Source organism: Talpa occidentalis, unplaced genomic scaffold (genome assembly GCF_014898055.3).
Source record: "Talpa occidentalis isolate TD23 unplaced genomic scaffold, MPIMG_talOcc4v2.1 talOcc4.11, whole genome shotgun sequence".
NCBI classification, from domain to species: Eukaryota; Metazoa; Chordata; class Mammalia; order Eulipotyphla; family Talpidae; genus Talpa; species Talpa occidentalis.
Window position 1 is genome coordinate 88,267,461 of NW_023601104.1, and position 21,197 is coordinate 88,288,657.

The following is a 21,197-nucleotide window of genomic DNA, read 5'->3' on the forward strand; positions in this document are numbered from 1 at the left end:
AATGCTAAAGAGCCAGTGGGCACCATCGGGAAGAAAGGCTATGGAGGAGTCAAGCCAGTTGTTCATAAAAATTCCTGAATGCAAAAGAAAAATATGCAACTTCCCTCAGGAAAGAGGGAGAAAAGTATATGTGGCTCAACACAACTTATAGTTACTAAGTGATGATAACAGAGCTAAAGAAATAATAATGCTTTCTGATTGCAATTTTCAAATCTTGTTTTAAACAATGTATGGAATAACATAAATAAAGAGAATTTAATCTGTCTTTAGTGTTCAGTTAGGAAAGCAGTGTATGCCCAGGTGTTGTATGTTTGTGTAATACAGGGAAGTGGACCCCTGGTCCTGCATATGTTTCTATATTCTGAATTAAGCTTTCCTATGGGTGGATGCTACTCTACAAAGCAGCTCTATTCTCTGTATTCTCTGGGGATTTAACTCATCCACTTAGAGATTGTCTTGTTCTAAGCAGAAATCAGACAATCCACAAATAAAGCTAATAGATTAATAACAACAGAGTGATAGGTTTCAAAATATATATGACCTAAGTTAGTGGGCTCTCTCCCCCGCCCCGCCCCCATACAACCAAGGGGCACATCTGGCTCATCACCAGATTGCATTTGTGTGATCAAGTAAAATTAGAACATAATCACATCGATCTGCTTATGTACTGCCATGGTTGTTTCAGCAGTTTGACAGCAGGGTTAAACCACTATGGCAAAGACCTTGTGGCTTGCAAAGCTGGCGGCATTAATTATTTGTCCTTTTAGAGAAGAAGTTTCTCTAAATAAAAGCATCAGGGTATCCACGCCTACATTCATATTCAGGTTGGTCCTGTCACCTGCTAGTTGTTTGATACTGGAGAATATATTTATCCCTCTGAAACTCGGTTTTCTCACCTCTAAAATGGGAATAATAATGAACCCTTTCCAGGACACTGTGAAGAGGATTCAATGTGATCATCTTGACCTTGGAACTGAATAAGTACTGTATCAGTATTACTTATTTTTAATTAATGTTATTCCCCTAAAATTGTTTTTGCAAGGAGAAGCTGTAATATAGCCATCCTCTTCCCTCTCCAGGATGCACAGCTGTGAGACAATTGTAGGCATTTAGAATGAAGATTTCACCATTGAACTCGGAGAAAACCACATTTCTATAATGTGATTAAAATGAAAACAAATCCAGTTTAATTAAACATGAGGCTGGCAATTGTGAATCAGGCAGGAGCATATTTCTAGTAAATGTTTAATATTGTGATTACAGAGTGTACTGCATGCATTGGGATGTGGGAAACAATAGTAAATTTACATGTGAATTTATATCTGCCAACCAAATGCATTTGAGTTTTGTATACAATACAGACTCCTGGGAAACAGAAGTGGGGTAACAGACAAGGGTCTGGGGAAAAGCAAATATGTGTGGAAAACCAGTGTTGACACTTTCTGACTCTGTGATACAACCAGTGTGTTCAACTTCTCTGATCCTTGGTTTATTCATTTGTAGAAGAGGGAGATGAATAACTACTTCTCTCTCCAACCACTGGGAACATTAACTGCGTTAGATAATGAATGAATAATGCCTGCCAATTAACACCCTCAGTGGGAAAGGCATAGGTTGTCATATTACAGTTTAAGCTTGGGTCTGTACAGGTAGGAAAGCTGAGTTTATTCACATTGTCCTAGAGAATCAAGGCGACATCCCAAATTACATTTCACACCACTTCTCTCTGTTCGTCAGGCTCCATGAGGTACTAAGTCTGTGACTGAATCCGGGCCTCCACTGAATGAGAGCATGAGATCCTTGAGGGCAGGTATTGTGCTTTATTTCCCTCTATAACCCTATCACCTAGCATGGATTCACAGGTAAAGCAGATGTTGAATAAATATGTGTTGGCTGGTGAACAAGCATATGCCTAAGATCACTCCATTAAACCCACTCCACTAAGGAAGGTGGGGGATTAACAATAGCTTTTTTGTACATAAAAGGCAATGCCATTTATTAAATAGACTTTAAAACTGTTTGCATGGTTTTAAAGTATGAAATACATTTTTTTTCTGGCCGATTTTTCACTCATTTCCATCACTTGCTTTGATATAACCTTAAGCATTTGGTTTGAGCTGTCATTTTCCTCTTAAGTGTTCTTAAGTATTCTTATGCAATTCTACATATTAAACATTGGCTTTTGACAACCCCCTCCATCCAAGCCAACACACAGAATCAGGGACTGACTGTGGGCTCATAAAGGTAACAGGTGAAAAAGTTCCAAGTGAAAAGAATTGCATCTCATGGAGCAAACTGTAAATATCACTGGGAGCAAATCCAATCCACTTTAACTTTATGACTGAAGATTAAAAGTGCTTCTTTGTCCTTGACTCATTTTCTCCTTCCTTCTCTGACCCACCTCCCCCTTCTTCAGTCTGCTGGGGTATTGACAGGGATTTTAGAGGAGTGGAAGATTTTTATCTCTTTGAGATGAGCTGCAATATGATTATAATCGATTGAGTGATGTACAGTTTAGAGCGCCTTTCATTACCCTCTGTGCTTTATAGAATTATAAATGACATATTGTATGTGGATATATATTATTATTATTGGATATTTATGTGCCACCTTTCTCTAAGAAGCTAAATGTTCTCTAAATGTTCTTTTTTAGACTTTAAATAACTAGAAGGTCCCTGCAACTTTGTGTAAAACTTAATTTGGAGAGAGTGAAAGCTGAAAACTTTTCTCATCAATAAATCTGTGCTCCTGTATGGGTGTTAGGGCAATGGATGCTCATGAAATTCTGGGCAGAAAGAAAATAGTACAGGGTGATTGTATTTTAGAGCAGGCTAATAATTCTAGATTGTGATAATTAAAGACAAATTCTGGCAGCCATAATTTCTATTTTCTATCTCATGGAGCTTCTCCATGAGGGTGGGGAGATGGGGGGAAAGGATAAAAAAAAACTTATAATTCACTTAGCTTAGTTTTGAAATTATGTAATATTTGATAATTATTTTAATTTAGAAAAAATTGAGTTATTACAGATGCCTCACACAGAGCGAAATGCTTTTAATTTGTCCATATCTCTAAAATGGATATAACTTTAAAATCATAAAATATGACTGCTGTATTTTTAATCTTGAAAGTACTCTTCCATAGATTTTGTTTAATATAAATAAACTCACAATCCATAGCAATTAAGAAATTCTTTTCCTTACACCCTTAGCTAAATTATGTCTAGAAGTGACCCTCAAATTTCATATTATTTATTTCACTAAGTCCCTAGTCTATAATATGTATAATACTTAACGTGGTTAAAAAAATAATTATGTGATTTTCAATTGGTAAAAGTCCACTTCCCCTTTTAAGCCCCAGGGTTATCTACTAAAATGAGAAAAAACTAAATAAAGCAGGGCCCAGGACTAAGTTTTATATCTTATGAAGTCTGTACAAAAGTAACTAGCAAAATTATTGTTTTGCTCAACAACGCTTTTGACCCAAAGCACTGCCCTGTTCACAAAAATTCTGTGTAAAAAATGTCTTCAGTTAACTTGAATCGTGACCATATTTTCCAATGTAACTATTTATCATGATAACAAGTTTCTTTGTATGTTATTTATTTTAAAAAGAACCTTGATTTGTGAGTGGCTTAATATCTCAGACAAGTGCTATGTGTCCATGGGTTTCCTCTTCCTCTCTACCATATGTTCTTCCCTACCATTGGATGATGACATGTATATATGGATGGAAATATGCATAAATATATAATCACACATTCTTGTGCTTTTTTTTTGTCTTCTGGGAGGTTATATTTAATCTTAACCTTACCCAGAAGTCTATCTTTTGCTTTGAAATGCTTATCAGCTTATAAGAGACATTTACAGGGAGAGAAAGGCACTAGGTTTGATAGCAGTAATTGTATTTAACTTGTAAGATACAGGTTATTTATCTTGTGTTTGGAAATTCACAGAGAGAAAGGCAGTTTGCCTGATAAAACAAAAATTAAAGGAAAAAACATACTAAGAACCCCCACCCCCACCCCCACTGCCATCCACCCAGAAAGACCATTAAACAGCAAAGGAGACTTTCATCTAATGGAGGGCTTCCTGTCTGGTCAGACACATGCTAGAAGGTAAAATGCAATCAGGAAAGGAAGAAGGCTGCCCGAGTCCCAAAGGTCTGGCCACCGATGCAGATGAAGGCAGCTATCACCAGTGTCCAGGGACCTGCTGTCTTCTAGGCAGGAAGCCAAACTTTAGCACAAGAGAAAAATTATAAAAGGTGAGGGGGGCTCTCAGCACTCTGAAGCTATCAGCAGCCGCTGCAGCACTAGTTCAATCCCAGTCCAGGGAGCTGACCCACATGCCACAGCAGAACTCTCCTGTCTCGCCCCCTGCTCCCCTCAGCAGTGTATTTCAGTAGCTCCACCTGTCTACTCCCCACTCTGTCTCTGGTGAATCCCCTCACCCCCACACCTCTGGGGCACACCCTAGTTCTCATATGCATACATAAATAAATGTTTTTTTAAAAAGAAAAATTATAAATTAGCAAGATTTAGGCTAAAATCATAATTTCCAAAGCATGCAAGTACTCCAGGGTGTCCAAGGGAATCTATGGAAGGGCAGAGGGTGACTAGATACTGGGGTGTCCCACTCAGGTGGTCTTGGGTTGCTCTATCACATTCGATTTACCCTATGAGCCAGGAAAGGCCCCAAGATCTCTTTGAAATGGAAATAAAACATTGAGCTCAAGGGGGCATACCAAGGCTAACTAAGCTGTTGTACTTCAAGTGGGGAGTATGTAAAAATCGCTCCCCCAAGAGGAGCCATCATGACCTGGATGAGTTTTAGAAGTGGTGGCATCTACCATTTTCTCCATCTCTGGAACAACCACTCCATAAATTAGGTGGAGTTATTATTACAGTGATTGTGTAGTGTTAAATACACTAGATGAGTTCAGAATGTATCTGAAGGTAAATGTCTATTGTTTTATTAATGATGTCAATGAAGAATTACATTCTATAAAACAGATAACAGGAAATAACAGATATTTTAGTCCTTTACTGGCCAACACCAGTTATCAGCCACAGATGCTGGCCTGAGGAGTGAAAGAAAAAACTAGTTCTGAATCTCTCAGGTCATAATGTACAATGAAAATAAACCTTCAGGACTTTGGTTAACCAGTCACATTGAAAGTGTGATGTGCCCAGTGGCTACCAAACTGGCAAGTCACTCTGGAAAAAGAAAAAGGGATATATTCTTTTAGCCTTCTAACTACCAGTGATTCTCAAAACTAACTGCCCGTAGAATTGCCTTTGGAGCTTTTCAGAAATAACTAATGCTTGCACCAGTTCTTGTCACAAATCACCAGTGCATACAAATCACTGTGGGATCTTGTTAAAAATGCAGGTCTGAGTGAGGCCCAAGACTCTGCATCTTTAACAAGATCCCAGGTGATGCTGGGACCACACCCCAGACTGATTTAAATTAGATCACCTGGAACTGGGACCTGTCCACCAAAGGTTATTAAATGGTCTCAGAAAAATCTCATTTTCAGCCAAGTTAAAAAACACCATTTCATTATATATATAAAAGATTTTTTAAACATTTTTTCACCAAAAACTAACCCCATCAAGTTGGAAGTCCCTTGGAAATAGAAACTCGTCTACTTGTGATTCCTAATTCATTCCTAACAAATTGGAAAGAAGACTATTTATCAGTGCAAGTATTAAGCAGGCACCAGTTTGATTGTGACATCTGTGACCGATTGTTTGAAGAAGTTACTTATAAGATCATTTTAAAATGTACCTAGCAATGTTCAAACACATTAAGTGAGCCTCTCTCCAGTTGCTCTTACATCCCTGCAGCCTTGAAAGCATGTTCAAATATGGCTTTTGCTCTTGATTGTATTTATACTTCATATTCCCATTGCAGGACTTCACTATCTATGTTTTTTTCCCCCATTTGAACTGAAACTGAAAGTAATGCTAGTCTTGAACGGATGAATGAGCAGGTAGATGGGGCTTGTTTTAATGTGTCTTCAAATCTGGCAATGCCTCAAGTGTTTGCAGGCAAAGACAGAAAGAAGAAAACCTCCTGGCTAGGAATTAATGAATACCTAAGACCTGAGAAATTTCAGCATCACATCAAGCATGTAGACATTTTAACCCTACAAAGTCTCAATAATCTCAAACGAGATGTGGACAAAAAAAAAAAAATCTTATAGCCCTGTGTACTGTGCCTAAAGTATGGAAGGACAAAAAGCGCTTGAAATCAAGTATGTCAGAGGTTTTTCTTTCAATGGGGAGAAGCTGATGTTGCAATCCTGAGCCATCTGACATGGAGACATGTTACTGGCATCTTGGGGATGGAAGCCTGGGATCCTGCTATACACATTACAGTGCACAGGACAGCCTCACAACAAAGAATTATCCTGCCCCAAATATCAGTGGAGCCAAGGTTGAGAAAGCCTACTCACTGAACTAGTCTGGGTTGGATTTTTATTTCAGAATCTTTTTGATGGAAAAATAAAATCCCTAAAAACCTAAGGTCAGCATTAATAAAATCATGACTCTGAGAAATAGGAAAATGGACTGGATATTTAAGGTGTTGCAATCTGAGGCATAGGAGAGGAATGTTACTCCACCTTTTAAGTCGCATGATCCTGAATAAGTTGTTTAGCCTCTCAGAGCTTCAATAATGCAATCTTACTATAGACACTATCATAGTAGTAATAATACCAAGCCCATGCCCCTGCAGGATGGAGGGAGACTCACAAGGAATAATGGACATGAAGTCACTTTCAGCTTCAATAAGTACCAGCTCCATGTTTTCACTTTCAACCCCTTATAATGGCAAGTTCTTGTGGCATTTGGCACATTCAAATATAAAGAGTATAGTAGAACAAAGCCACTGACAAAGCTTTTCATGTTCTGAGCTGGGTGGTCGACCAGGACTTAGGCATAAGATGTTTTATGCATAAAGTGAAATGCAAAGGGCATTTTATTGACTCAGAAAGGGGGGTCTGACGACAGCCCTTCAAATGAGCTACTGGGCAATGTCAAGAAAGAAAGGAGCACATCAAGACCTGTTCTGTGCCATGGGAAGGTGGCACCTATACTTCCTTGCTACTTATTCTTCATTTCCCAGGAGCCTGGCTCTGACCCAAAAAGTCCAGTTGTTCCATGTTCAGGTTCTAACTGCCTTGAAGACACTACCAGCCACCTACTCACAATGGACAGGGTTTCTAACAATTCCAGTCAACCCAGCCTCTGAGGGGGGCCCAGAGCTGTGGCTAAAATTAATTCCTGATGTTCAGATATAACCTTTCACCTCCCCTCCCTGGTGCCCACCCCGGCATTGTGTCAAGACAGCAATCAGAGGCTTTATAAAGCACATTTGTCAGTGCCTGGGTGATAGCTCTGGGCCGATCCTTCTTTAATTTCCCTCTCCTGTTCCTTAGCCTTTCTATTTTCAGGTTCAAAGAAAAAAGTTGCTTTTGAGTTCTCTCAGAATTAAGTGATATAAGATTCTGATGGCTATAGAACTATTTTGATTTTGGATCCTTCCTGATTCACAAAAAGCCATGATGACACACCCTATGCCCAACTGGTTTCTAAATATTTCACAGTGGGATGTTGAAGTGGAGCTACATAAAGTCCTGCAAGTGCCCATGAGATGATTCTAATATGTAAGGACCTTGTGAGCTGAGAGAGTTTCCTTAGCACACATTCTCTGAATAAGATAATTTAAGCGCATATTCTGTAGGAGCTGCTCTGTGTTTCTTTAGTGTTTAGCAATACACAAGTAGCGCAACTGAACTCCTTTTGATGGTTTCTATACTTATTACTACCTGTAAAGCAGAATGGTTTGGGAAAAGGATACAGTACTTTTGCAGAAACTGTGTCAAGATTTCCTAACCAGGTGATTTTTTTTCCTTTGACGTCCAGATACAGGGATATTTGAGCTTATGGTTTAAAATAAGTAGTCTCAGCACTATGAAGCTATCCACAGCCACTGCAGCATGAGTTTGATCCCCGGTCAGGGAGGTGACCCACATGGTGCAACAGACCTCTCCTGTCTTACCCACTGCTCCCCTCAGCAGTGTATTTCAGCAAATCCACCTGTTCTGCTCCCCCTTCTGTCTCTGGTGGATCCTCTCACCCCTTGCACATCTTGCCTGTACCCCAGTTCTTGTATGCATAAATAATCTTTTTAAAAATAATTAATTGATTAATTAATCACTGCCAGGTTGCACTAACAATGCTTAAAATTTAGTTGCATAGATTCTTTCATGAATACAAGGAAGCAGGGGGGAGAGAAAATAAGGTATCCAAAACTCAAAAGGAACATCACTCCCAAGAAGTCTTGAAAGAGTGGGACATAAAACTGGAACAGAAGCTACGTGATGGCTCTTTAAATACTCAGGATTCTTACAAGGACTGCACAGAAGCACCTTGCCATTACACCAGGAGGAAACTTAAACTCATCACAAGGAGACTTTCAGAACAGCTAACAGAGCTTCTGTTTCTTTAAAGAAGATTTTTGACACTGCATCTCACAATAACCATCTTTGTGTGGTTATTGGTATTGAACTTTGTAGTATGACACTTACAAAAAGAGAATAAAATATAATATAACACTGTGATTTTTTTCAAACTATTTCCCAGTTTGCTGTGGAAATGCTGAGAATTGTATCCCATTGAGAATGAAAGAATCTGGTCTTGGTTCTGTACCTCATTTATTATGTGACCTTAGGAAAGACACAATATCTTCCTGGATCACTGTTAAATTTTAAATCTACCCTACCCGATATGCATTTGATAATCAAAATGAAGTCATTTGTATGTGTGATTACAGAACTGGAAAAAATGCTACTCAAATGCTTGGTAATCTTCATAGGTAACATTTATTTATACTGACTTCATTGACTGCATTATGTTGTTCATTCAACATATGCCCGACTCTTTTAATCTTCACGTTAGGCCCAGGAAATACATATTACCATGACCCCATTTCACAGACTAGGGAACAGGGACTTGAGAGGTTTAATAACATGTCTAAAGTTCAGAACTGGATCACGAAATAGGAAGAACAAGTATTAACTCAGAGAACCAAGAAAGCAAAGAGAACTGAAAAAAAAATAATGAGGAAGGGAGAAAGAATCTGGTATGTTTTTAAAGTATTACAGTGAACATCAGAAAAGAAAAATTTGAACTACTAGAAACTCTTACACCAATTTTATGGTTGAATGTTGTTGCATTTTGAATTTCTTGTGGGGAGAGGCATTGCATATTGCAATGCTTAGGGCATTTCAAGGTCTTGAAGCAACTTGCCTCAGGGACTCACAGCTAATGGCACCAAGATCTCAACTCCAGCCTGTTGATTCCAAAGCTCATACTTACAACTGCTATATTATCATGTCCTATAATAATAACACATATTATTACTAAATAACAGTTACCAACAGTTACTAGTAATAACAGTTTTCAGTTGGAAGAGATTCCATTAGAGAAAGGTTTGTTCTGTTTTGAAAACGTAGGAAGCAACCCATAATTTGGAACTAAAGATACAAAGAGATAGGCACTCAGCAAGGGTCACGGGTTTTCTTATATATCTGTGGCTTTAAAATGACCATTAAAAAGCCTTCTCTCATGCATTCTACATTGGCTCAGGGCTAACATCAATTCAGAAATCTTTGATATACCTAATAGAAACCCATAAACAATACAGCAGCACTAGCAGGGACAAAGATAACATGCATGGAGAGAAATTGATTTTTCCTATGAGCAAATGAACAACTTTTAAGATCTCAGGCTATTTTGATTCCCCCCTTCCTATCCCTTAGAGTTTAAGCAAGAAGAATTTAAAAATTAGGTCTATTAGTGCCTAGTGAATTTGGATGATGTTAGGAATTCATAGTAGCTGTTAACACCTCTGACTCTCTTCAAGGGCTGAAAGATAAATGCATATGATCATTTTTGTGCCTTCATGTAAGAAATGCTAAGGATATGACAAGAGGCATCCAGCAAAAGCTGAGCTGGATATTGTACAGAGATGGAAATGGTAGATAAATGTATACACATGCCTTTTTGCTTCAATACCTAGGGGATCTTATATACTGTTTGTGGATGTTTCCATAATTATTACTACACCAGATATAGGAAAACTCTTGCTATTAGAGGAAGGCCAGCAGTGAAGGTAGTTCTGATTAGATTTTAAAGAAAATGAATGTGAGTTGGGCATAAAAACAATCAGTTTTCAAATCATTTGAAATTCTTGGGCCACAAGTAGGCAACTTTACTTCATCTACTTCCTTCTCCCTAAAATTTGATGATTTTTCCCTAAACAGGACCTATCTTTTCAGAAATATGTTTCTGACTTCCTCATCCCCATGCTCACCTCACTATAGAGGAAGTGAGAAGATAACAGTGATAAAATTATAGACAGTTTGGAGTGTAGAAGACAGAGACATCACACCATACCCACATTAGTGAAAAGTTCAATATTCTGAGCTATTCTTATTGCATCCACCAGGTGATAACACAATTATAGAACCAAGGCCCTTTGCCAAAGTATCGCCCCTCTAAATTCCTGCCACTTTTATGGTCAGGGTGTAAGGCTGTATTCATGGGGGAAGTAAGAGATTAAAGCTTAGGGATTATTTGAATGGTCTTTTTAAAGAAGGCAACCTTTCCTGCCTTTGCCCTTGATTCAGCCATCTGGCTCTGGGAGTCTATTGGCAAATGTTCCTTGACTATAAAATTTAAACAGATGATTAATCCTTCTTCCTCCCATGCCAGCGTGCTTGCTATTAAAGTGCCTACTAGGACAAATCTCTGAACATCAAGGCACCTTAGTGTAAGTGAGCAAAAAAAGGATAGGCAACGTCAACCCAATGAGTGAAATCCCACCCTTAGTATTCCTCTCATTGTTACCTTAATTTGTATGTATCAACATAAATGTTGATACTTTGGCAGTCTTCCTGCCATCCCTGACTATCTGTACTTTCACCCACTCCTGATGAAATGGCACCACATAGCCCTGATCTCAAGTGTATTTTCTGTTATTATCCAGCAGAGTACAGAATGGAGATGGTGTGTCTTCCCTCCAATGCCGATCATTTTCAGAGCCCTGGAAAACCCATACTACCCATATTTGGTATGAGCCAGTCAGGCAGTATTAACCAGGTGGACAAAAAATGTTCAGTGCACAGTTACTAAGTCTCCAGAAGCTCCCTACACTGGACCAAATCCTAAGGAATCATGTACAGATTTATCTGCTCATGCAAAAATAACTTAAATGTGTGCTTGATAGTCAGTGTGTACGATTTAGTGACAGTCATGTGAAAATTACCATTTAGAAATAAGAATGAGACAGAAAAAGAGAGTTGGGTCGTTGAGAGTAAAACATGTACCTGTGGGGTAATGCTCATTCACGGGCCAGTTGTCCACCTGCAGCGTAGCGTTGCCTCCATTCCTGGTGAATCGCACCACATGGTATTTACCATCATTCACAGGGGTTCGCTCCTCTTTGATGGAGATGTCAACCGTGCCAATATTGAAGACAACTCCAATTTTCCCCTGTTCCTATAAAAAAGAAACACAAAAGGCATAGTTATCACCAACCACAAAGTTTTCTCTCTTTAAAGTTGATTCTCCAACTAACAATAAGTCTGCAGCACCCAGAGGGAGCTGTCAGCATGCAGTTAATAATAGCATCCTGCATTTCTCCACGGGCTTTCATCCTGAACATAAAAACCAAGGATATAAAGCCACCCCAATTGCTCTCACAGGTTGCATTGTACAGATTACATCACTCAATTGCCCACAACAGATATCAAAGCTAGAACCAGAGAATAGCCTAACACTTGGAGTGACACCGATAAGCTTATTTCTATGAGATGAATTAGGCATGTTTCCTAGAAGAGGCTAATAAGACACTGGACCCTACAGTATTTCATTATTCATATTTACGATTAAAGAGGAAATAGAGCCTGCTTGCACATTTTTGGGCAGACAAAGCCAAGAGGAGGAGTAGAGATGATTAGGAGGCAGTGGCAGAAGAGCTCGCATTGCAGACCAACTCCTGGTGACATTTTTCTGTAGGTCTAAGATGCATAGATGCCAGGAAAAATCAAGTGGGGATTTCAGAGTCAGATGAACTTCTACCCTTCCTCCACTTGCAGCCCTATTCCTAAAGTTAATACAAAGAGTTAATTCAAAACTCTAGCAATATTCCAGTGTTAGAGTTTAATTTCACACAGCTGAAGAGAACCTCTGGACTCCACAAAGACTCTGGAAGGGATGAATTCCAGAAGACTAAAGAAGGTGATGATTATGGGTTGATGATGTGGAGGTTGTGACATCATCCACATCCTTGGAAGTGCCCAGAACACTGACATTTACGTAATAATCCTATTAAATCTCTTACACTTTTATTCTAATAATTGGTTGAATGTTGGATTAAGTAGCACAATGAATACAATGAAAGTAACCTGACTGATTAGCTATTATCTATCTCAGTATGCTGCATCCAAGGTGGGGTGGGTAAGGAGAAGTCATCTCTGTCCATCTCTCCACTTTCCTGACTCGTTGGCTAAAAGTAAGTTGGATGTGCAAGGACAATAAAATTTAGTCGTAATTCTGAAATTCTCTAAGTCTGAGTCATAATATTTATTCACATAATCTTTTAACCTCTATTTCCTTATTCAAAAAGCAGTAGAAGAAATAGGAAAAGAATAAGGAGGAGAAGAGGAGAAAGATATGGAAAAAGTCCAGAATCCATATAAACTAAGATGTAGGAAATATTCCACTGAAACTCAAATTTAGTAATTTGGCTCATTCATGCATTTGTTCTTTATCAATTGAGTACACAAACATAATATTTATTAAGCAATTGTTATGCTTAAAGTCCATAAAGTCCATAAATTATGACTTTGGTGAGTTTTCAGGCACTGGTTTCCATATAATTTGGTATATTTCACTTATTTTTCCGAAAAGAAGGTTTTCTAAAAGGAAGGACAAATGTCCTTTAGTATGTGAATACATTTTGTGTCCAATAAACAAACCAGACAAGCATACAGGAATCTTGATCTTAGAAGGCAAGAATCTAGACTGATGAACAAAGGTTGTCACCAGCACAGAGGTGCTGAGACCCAGCATAGAGGCAGGATGGCATAGAGTGGAATCTCTATGATTCTAGGCAGATGGGTAAAGGAGGGAGTCCCGGAGCCCTTGGTGGCTTTTCAGGCTTTTATTGAATTTACCAGGTACACGGCAGGCTGGGGGTCGGGGGCCCGGAGGCTGGCAGGACTCCCAGCCTCTGGCAAGTCTTTACTCTTTCTGGGCTCTCTGGCATTCTTGTTCTTTTCTGCTGGTGCTGCTCTTCTTTTGCTTCTCAGCTCTCTTCTGGTGGTTCTGTTCCTCCTCTTGCTTCCTCTTTTTCTGCTTCTCTCTCATTTATTCTCTCTGGTTCTGTTCCCCATGATGCCGCCCTTATAATCCCAGTCTCAGCCCAGGTGAACCCACCTACAAAGGCCCATACCCTACTCCAGGTGCCCACCATCAGGCATGCATTCAGGACCGCAGGGATCCATCATTAATCCTAATGGGTAGCAGGAGGGCAGAAAAGCCTGACAATCATTTACCCTATACCCAGGTAGACGTCATCGCTCCCATGTGCCCTGGCAGCACAGCACAAATGTGAACCTAGTTCTGCGATTCCTATGCTCTGTGCTCTAAGGACAGCAGTGCAGGGGCATCCCAAATGGTGACTAAATGTATTCATGATTTCATGAACCTTTGTTGTGATACTACAGTCTCAGTTTAATTTTTGCTTTTTTCCATCTCTATATCTCTAGCACTAAATAAAGTAGCTAGCACTAAAGTATGACACATAGGTAAATGAACCTGATCAAGGTTTCTTTTGATAATGTTCATGCCCATATTATGACTCATTTTTATTCTTTATCCTTGAATCTCTAGGAATTCAGACATGACAGTATGCTTTTTCTTGTTTCAAAAGTTGGTATTCATTTCTAACAGGGGTGTGTGTGTGTGTGTGTGTGTGTGTGTGTGTGTGTTGGTAGCTCTCACCCTCATTCCAAAATAAGCAAGACTATAATAACCTGAGCCATAACCTACTTAGCAGAATGAAAGGACTGGAGAAGTTAAGAAACCATGACTTCAGATACCATTACTCCTCTGCCCACCCCACCAAGGTGGGCTCTTTATTGAACTAGTGTTCTTCAAGGAGAAACCACTACATAAATCCTGGATGCATAGAAAGAACTGCTGGTGACTCAATTCACCTCTGAGTCACTAATTAATCATGGATGGAGAACAGTTTTAGGGAGAAAGAAAGATGCTTTAAAGCAGCATCTTGCAGTTTTTCAGCAACAGCAGTGGCAAAGTACATTTCTGGCTCAGTGAAGTTGGCAGATCAGTGAGATATATTCTTGGGCAGATTTTCTGCAAGATCTATAATAGATTTAGAGAAAAGAAAAGATTTAATCTCTGCCAGAATAAATATTTGGTCCTTATCTTAGGCACCACACATTTGCCAGTGCAATCACTATTTTTGAGAGATCTTTTTAATCCCACTAGCATGCTGCCAGTATCAGTGGAGACCCTTAACCAGGTACTTCCCACAGTGGTGAATGTGGCTGTGTGAGACCTCAGATGTGGTCTCTTTACTTGCAGTAATAAGATTTCATTACTGAAAGCTCCTTATCATTTGCTATGGGACCACAATGGCATTATAATCTGTGGCCAACTGCTTTGTCTAACTTCATTAGAAGCCTTGTGGCAAATGCCATACATTGCCCAGGCTTGAATCCATTCTGCCATGAAAACAAACACAAAAACAAAAACAGACAAAAGTTCTGATTCATGTGTCCAGAGAAAAGAAGGATGAAGAGTAAAAGTCATTGGATTTGGAGTCAGCCCTACTGACACTGGAAAAGTTTCTTATCTTTACTGAACTTGTTTTTTGATAATATATTGTGCAGAGATGATACCAGTTTTACATACTTCATGGGGCTATGAGAGTTGAAATATTATGATTAATGTAATCATACTTTATAAATTATGAACTATTGTACAAATCTAAGGGAAAAATGAGATAATAAGGCACTCTCCAATCATTTAACCATATAATGCTTTGTGATTACTGGAGAAGTTAAATGGTTCAACAAGATAGATATGAGGTTTAGCATAGCATGGTTCTGCTCCAGGCAGAATACCTCTGGCTCTGAAAGATGTATCACCCTGGGCAGGTTATTATACTACTGATCGCTCTTCTTTGAAGGGATGTGTAGGCAACAAGAAGCAAATTTCTACCTCTGAAGCTAATTGTGAAGATTTAAGGAGAAAGAATATGTGTGAAGACCTAGCAGGCGGCTGAGGCTGGGACTTCAGGCAATATTACTCATCTTGTCCATTTCTTTTCTTCATTAGTGTAGTTGAAAGTTGTGGCATGAGCTAAAGACTAGTTGGTTTAATTACACTTTCATCAAGAAATATTGCAAAAACAGGGGCGTCTCTGGCTTCCTAAGAGTTAGGTTTCAGTGCTATCATCACTGCAGCTAGAGCTCAATCCCTGGCCAGGGCACTAACCCACACATGGTGCAGTAGACCTCTCCTATCTTGCCAACTGCTACCCTTAACAGTGTAGCTCTGCCTGTTCTTCTCTCCACTCGGACTCACTCCCCACTCTGTCTCTAGTGAATCCTCTCACCCGCTGCACCTCTGGCCTACACCCCAGCTCCTCTATGCATAAATAAGTAACTAAATCTTATAAAAAAGAAATGGTATAAAATAAATATCAATTTTACTATAAACAACATTAAAAAAACAACATTTACAAGGTTGATTTCCTATTGCAATTTGGTAGCAATTCCTGTTCCATATTCCTTGATGCCTTTTGTAAGTCTCTCCAAGACAAGAAAAGCATAGCTCAAAAGGACTGTAATTATAAACTTAACAGCTCCATACCCAACACCACTAAAAATGCTACCAAGGCAATCACTACAATCCATGTTCTGCCTTGATATTAAAAACAAAGACAAGTGGTAAATCAGAAAACATTACTAAAGAACCCTCAAGTGCATTTGGGAAAAAACTCAATGGTGCAGAAAGCAGCTGTCTTTATATAGCCAGTAAGTTATTCTTCATCAATAATGACTGCTTACAAGCCCACCTGGTTGCTCAAATTAGTCTGGCTCCAGTTTTCTGATCCTCCGTCAACCACAATTATAGTCACTGCTATGGAGTTGACCCAAAATTTGTTACCAACACCATGGTTCAGATTTCAGGAGCAGAAATGGACAGGGGTGAGGATAATCCTCAGGAGCGAAATGCTCCCTAAAGGTGATCTCTTTATTCACTCCAGAGTGCCCCCAGGGAAGACAGAATGCATCATTTGCTATTTTAGAAAATTATAGCTGACAAATGTAGCCAGGGAGATGTACAAAAGAAGCAGTTCTCAATATCTTAACTTGTAGGTGTCCCAGAGAATCTGAGAATCAGGCTGCCCACTGAGCCTGGAGTTCAGTGCTATGCAATTATATAAAGAAAATAACATGGAGGTGATCCTTCTTGGATCCAGACACTGCCGAGTCTGTCAAACCCATTTCAAAGTCAAGGTCATAGTAAATAAAGTAAGTAGTGGCACTGTTAACTACAATTTTTAGTCTCCCTGCAATTCAGTCTTCTGGTAAGAGAGAACTTCGGGTGCTTGTGATGTTGTAGGTCATGACTTTATTCATGATTATTAGATGTCTTTTAATGAAGATCGTCAGCCCATTCTTTCTATGTGATGGTCTTCTAGTTCTAGACTCAGGACAACTGTTAGCTCATAAGCAGTGAATGCTTTACAGAGATATGTCTTATGTTGTATATGCTGTATACAGAGATATGTTGTATGAAAGGATTTAAAAGATAAGTGAAAGGGACATCTCTAGTGGCATAAGGGAATAAAATGCAGCACTATGAAGCTATCTGTAGTCACTGCCAGCACAAGTTTGATCCCCAGGCAAGGAGGTGACCCATAAGGCGTAGCAGGCCTCTCCTGTCTCACCTGCTGCTCCTCTCAGCAGTGTATTTCAGTCAATCTGCCTGTTCTGCTCCTCACTCTGTCTCTGGTGAATCCTCTCACCCCCTACCTCTGGCCTGTACCCCAGCTCTTGTATGCATAAATAAATAAATCTTTAAAAAAACAAATAAAAGATAAGTGGAAGAGATCAGGACTCTTCCTCAAGAAGCGTTAGGTAGAAAATAAACCCATCAGGAATCACCCAGCTGACAACACTCCAGCTACAGGGCTTGGGTAGCATTTGAACTTTCACTCTCAACCCATGAGATTATGTGGTTCCCCTTCCTGAAGGATGTGTGTGCCAGGAAGTGCTGGGGGAGGACTATGTCTGTTCTGGGTTCCATAAGGCTTTAAGATTTAGAATCAGAAAACTTAGGCCAAGTCAAAGTTCTGTATTTTACTGTTCAGGTGATCTTAACCAGGTCCCTCAGTACTCAAATGTGAACCTATCTGTATAAAATAAAATAAGAATGATACAAAGACAACCATAATAATCATCCCTGTGTGAAATGATAAGAGAAATACATAAAATCTTGGCAAATTCCAAAGTATTCCACAAACCATCATGAAAAATGATGTTAATGGTAAAGATGAAGATAGAGATAATGGCAAAGATGGTGGAGATAAGTGGGTGAGGAATATTGTGATGGATGCACCAGGGACCGTGGCACATACCCCACAGGAGATGGCTGCATTTGGGATGACTCTCCCATTGAAGATCATCAACTCTAGAATCTGTATAGATTATAATTAGAAAATTCACATTAAATGGCTTGGAAACTCATTCTATTTTCCTAAATCTGTACAGATTTCAATGACCTTTGTACTCTCCCAGAATCCACCTCTCCCCTTGACCACAGTTGCGCTCTGCCAGGTGTTGGCTGATGTCTGGTTGCGAGAGGTCAATCTATTAAAGTGGATTAGATTCACAGTCTGAAATACTAACAGAGGGCCAAGAGAGATAAGACTGACAAATAGCTCAAGACAGCTCCATCTCTAACTCCAAGCACAGAAAAAAAAAAAAGAGAGAGAATGAGCAGGGTCGACAGCTTAGGACAACAGGAAAACTGACCCGGAGGTGTGGCTCAGGCAGGACAAAACGGCTGGTACAGGTAAGTAAGATGCAAGTCAGAGTCAGGTTGCTGAGGCTCACTGGCCACAAACTACTGCCTTAGCCATCACACCTTCTCATCCACACTGAACGCAGACTTATCCTGCATAGATGCCAATGTCATGCTGCCTCACTTGGTGGGTAAGCTTGACGGCCAAGCAAGAGTTAAAGCGCATTTCTGGAGGAGCCTCAGGGTTGTGCCAAGACCTGGAGCAGTCTCCTGGCAGGATTGTGGTGACATCTGGCAGGGCAAGGCTCATGATGCCCATGAGAGGGAACATTTCAGGAAGCCCCTCGCTTTTCCCTCGGATCTCTATTGCAGCTGCGAGGAAACCACCTGATGGTCTTCATGAAAACACTGTAAGCTGTGTGTCCTCAGAATCAACACCATAAACCTCAAAATTAGGAAGCACATTTTAACTCACTAGAATTCTCCCAGAATATTTTATATCATACCTACACACTTACACACCATGATCCTGGGGCCAGCAACATCGGCTTCTCCTGGGAACTTGTTAGAAATGCAAATTCTAAATTCTTGGGTCTAACACAACACACTTTGTATAGGAAATGCTGGAGCAGAGCCCAATGATCCGCAGTGTCTCAAATCCTCTAGGTGATTCAGACACTTGCTAATGTCTGGGAAGCACTTCCTTGCATTCATTTTTTGTTTTTCCAGGACAGTGCTTTCAAATGGGGGTGATTTTTGTGCTCAGGGACATTTGACAATATCTGGAGATATTTTGAGTTGTCCCAACTGGGGGTGGGATGCTAATGGCATCCAGTCAATACAAGCCTGGAATTCTGCTAAATATCCAACAATGCCCACAAAGAAATAACTAGTCCATAATATCAGAAGTGAAGTATAAACCTTCAGTCTCTTGACAAGAATCCATAAAGTTTACCAGAAACTATTTTACAGACATTTACACATGTGGTCTAATCTATTTCCACAATGCCTTCCTGAGGTGCATATGCATGTACACCTAACACACATGTGTGCACATGAGTGTATGCCTGTGTATGCACATGTGAACTGTCACATATTTGGTCTAAAATTGTGGTCTAGTCCTCAGAACACAGGGCAATCAATGTGAGTGCAGGGATTATCGCTGAGTCTCTCTCTACTCTATGTTGTATTGGAATGTCCTTTTTACAGAGGCAAACTTGGAAATGCAAGCTCAGATAGAAAGTAGCAGATCTAAAATGCATGTCCCATGTTATTTGCCCTATGAGTCTCAGTGACCCCATACTCTTAACTTATTGCTGCTAGTCCATTAAAAAATGCCCCAGTACATCTCCCCAGGCTTAATGACATCAGTTGATAGTCCCAATTTCAATTTAGTCCCTGGACACTTCTCTACAGACTAGCTGACTTTCATCTATGTCCACAAAGGTCACTTCAGAGTGGGCTGCAAAGGGGGAACACCCTATTTTCAGCTATTCAAGTCTAAAGATGAGCAGCAGCTCTCCTCCGGAAGGGAGACCAGTAAACAGGCAATAACCTTTCAAGACCTATTCCGTAGTTGAAAGGATACCATTAATGATTCTCCAAAATGCTATACTATTTACTTATCTTTCCAGTGACACACTGATAATATCATATCTTCAGGGTGAATGGGGCTGCACGAACAATAAACCTCATCCAAGAGTTCTAGGTCTGGTGAGTACAACATTCTTAGTCACTACCCTAGATTAATCATCAGTCTAAACTCCATACCATGGGCCTCCTCTGGTAGCACAGTGGTTGAGCACTGGGCTGCGAAGCTGCCACAGCCTCTGCAGTGCTGGTTTGATCCCTGGCTGCTGGCTACCAGTGAGGGTCCCACATGGCACAGACCTCTCCTGCCGCCTGCTGCTCACCTCAGCAGTGTACTTCGTCAGTCTGCCTGTTCTGTTCCCCACTCTGGCTCTGGTGAATTCTCTTACCCTCCTGCACTTCTGATTGTACCCAGTACTTGTGTAAATAAATAAATAAATCTTAAAAAAGAAAACAAATTAAAAAAAAAAATAAACTCCATACCATTTTTCAGTTGAAAACAAAAAGATGGATACACACACTTTAGAACTGGGAGCTTCAGTACTTGAGATTATCAGAAAATATGATGTGAGTTTTATATTTTGTTGCTGTGATTGTGAGGCCTTTGGAGAATGGGTATGCAAAAGTTGAAGGAGCAGATTGGTCCAGAGGAGAGATCAGAAATTGTGGGATCTAATCTGGCTGTTGCCTGTTTTTGGAAATAAAGTTTTATTGGGACACCATTGTGTTCATCCACTTACATATTTGTCTTTGGCTACTTTTACACTATTAGAAGAGGTAAGAAGTTGTAACAGAAATCATGTGACCTACACACCTAATATATTTACTCTCTGGCCATTTCTAGAAAGGTTTGCTGATCCCTTTTTTTTGGTCCCTGCACAATGTAAGGTTAGTTATGATTTTTTTCATTGTTTGACCAACAGTTTATGTTTAAATGTTTAAGTGGGGATAATAACTTAAATATGACTAGAAAATGCATGTCTATACTTGCTCATTCAACTATTACCTGGTGAATAGAGCACACTTCTAATAAGATAAGATGAAATATATAAAAACTCACCCAATATAGCATGAACTAATTTATCTCAGATTCCATTAAGGGTGGTTTAGATACTAAAATCAATTCAATATAACACTGTTTGAAGGTGGGCAGCTGCAGATACAGAGAAATAAATTAGAGGCTTCTGGCAAAAGATGGTAGCTGGCAATTAAGGAGATGGAGTGAAATTGTAAAGTTATTAAAATTATAATGATATGACATTTCTTCCTGAAAATTTATCTAGTGCTATGGATTGAATCATGTACATGTTAAAGGTTTGGGATTCTCAAAGGCAGCACACATCACTTTGATGCTAGGACTTCAGTTTATTATGTTAGATGGAATGAGAGAAGACAATTGCATTGCGGCCAATGAATATCTCAGTCTCCAGGGCTCCAATGCATCTGAAAGATACTTGAGTCCTTTGAG

The 21,197-nt window shown here is 39.6% G+C and overlaps 1 protein-coding gene across 6 annotated transcripts in view; it reads right to left on the reverse strand.

Annotated features, from left to right (window-relative positions):
• NRXN3 (neurexin 3) overlaps positions 1 to 21,197 on the reverse strand; it is a 1,487,041-nt gene that overhangs the window by 168,684 nt on the left and 1,297,160 nt on the right. For all 6 annotated transcript variants that reach the window (XM_054691893.1, XM_054691888.1, XM_054691889.1 and 3 more), the window contains one exon: positions 11,401 to 11,572. In XM_054691893.1, coding sequence (XP_054547868.1) covers positions 11,401 to 11,572 — 172 coding nt within the window. The remainder of the gene's footprint in view (positions 1 to 11,400; positions 11,573 to 21,197) is intronic.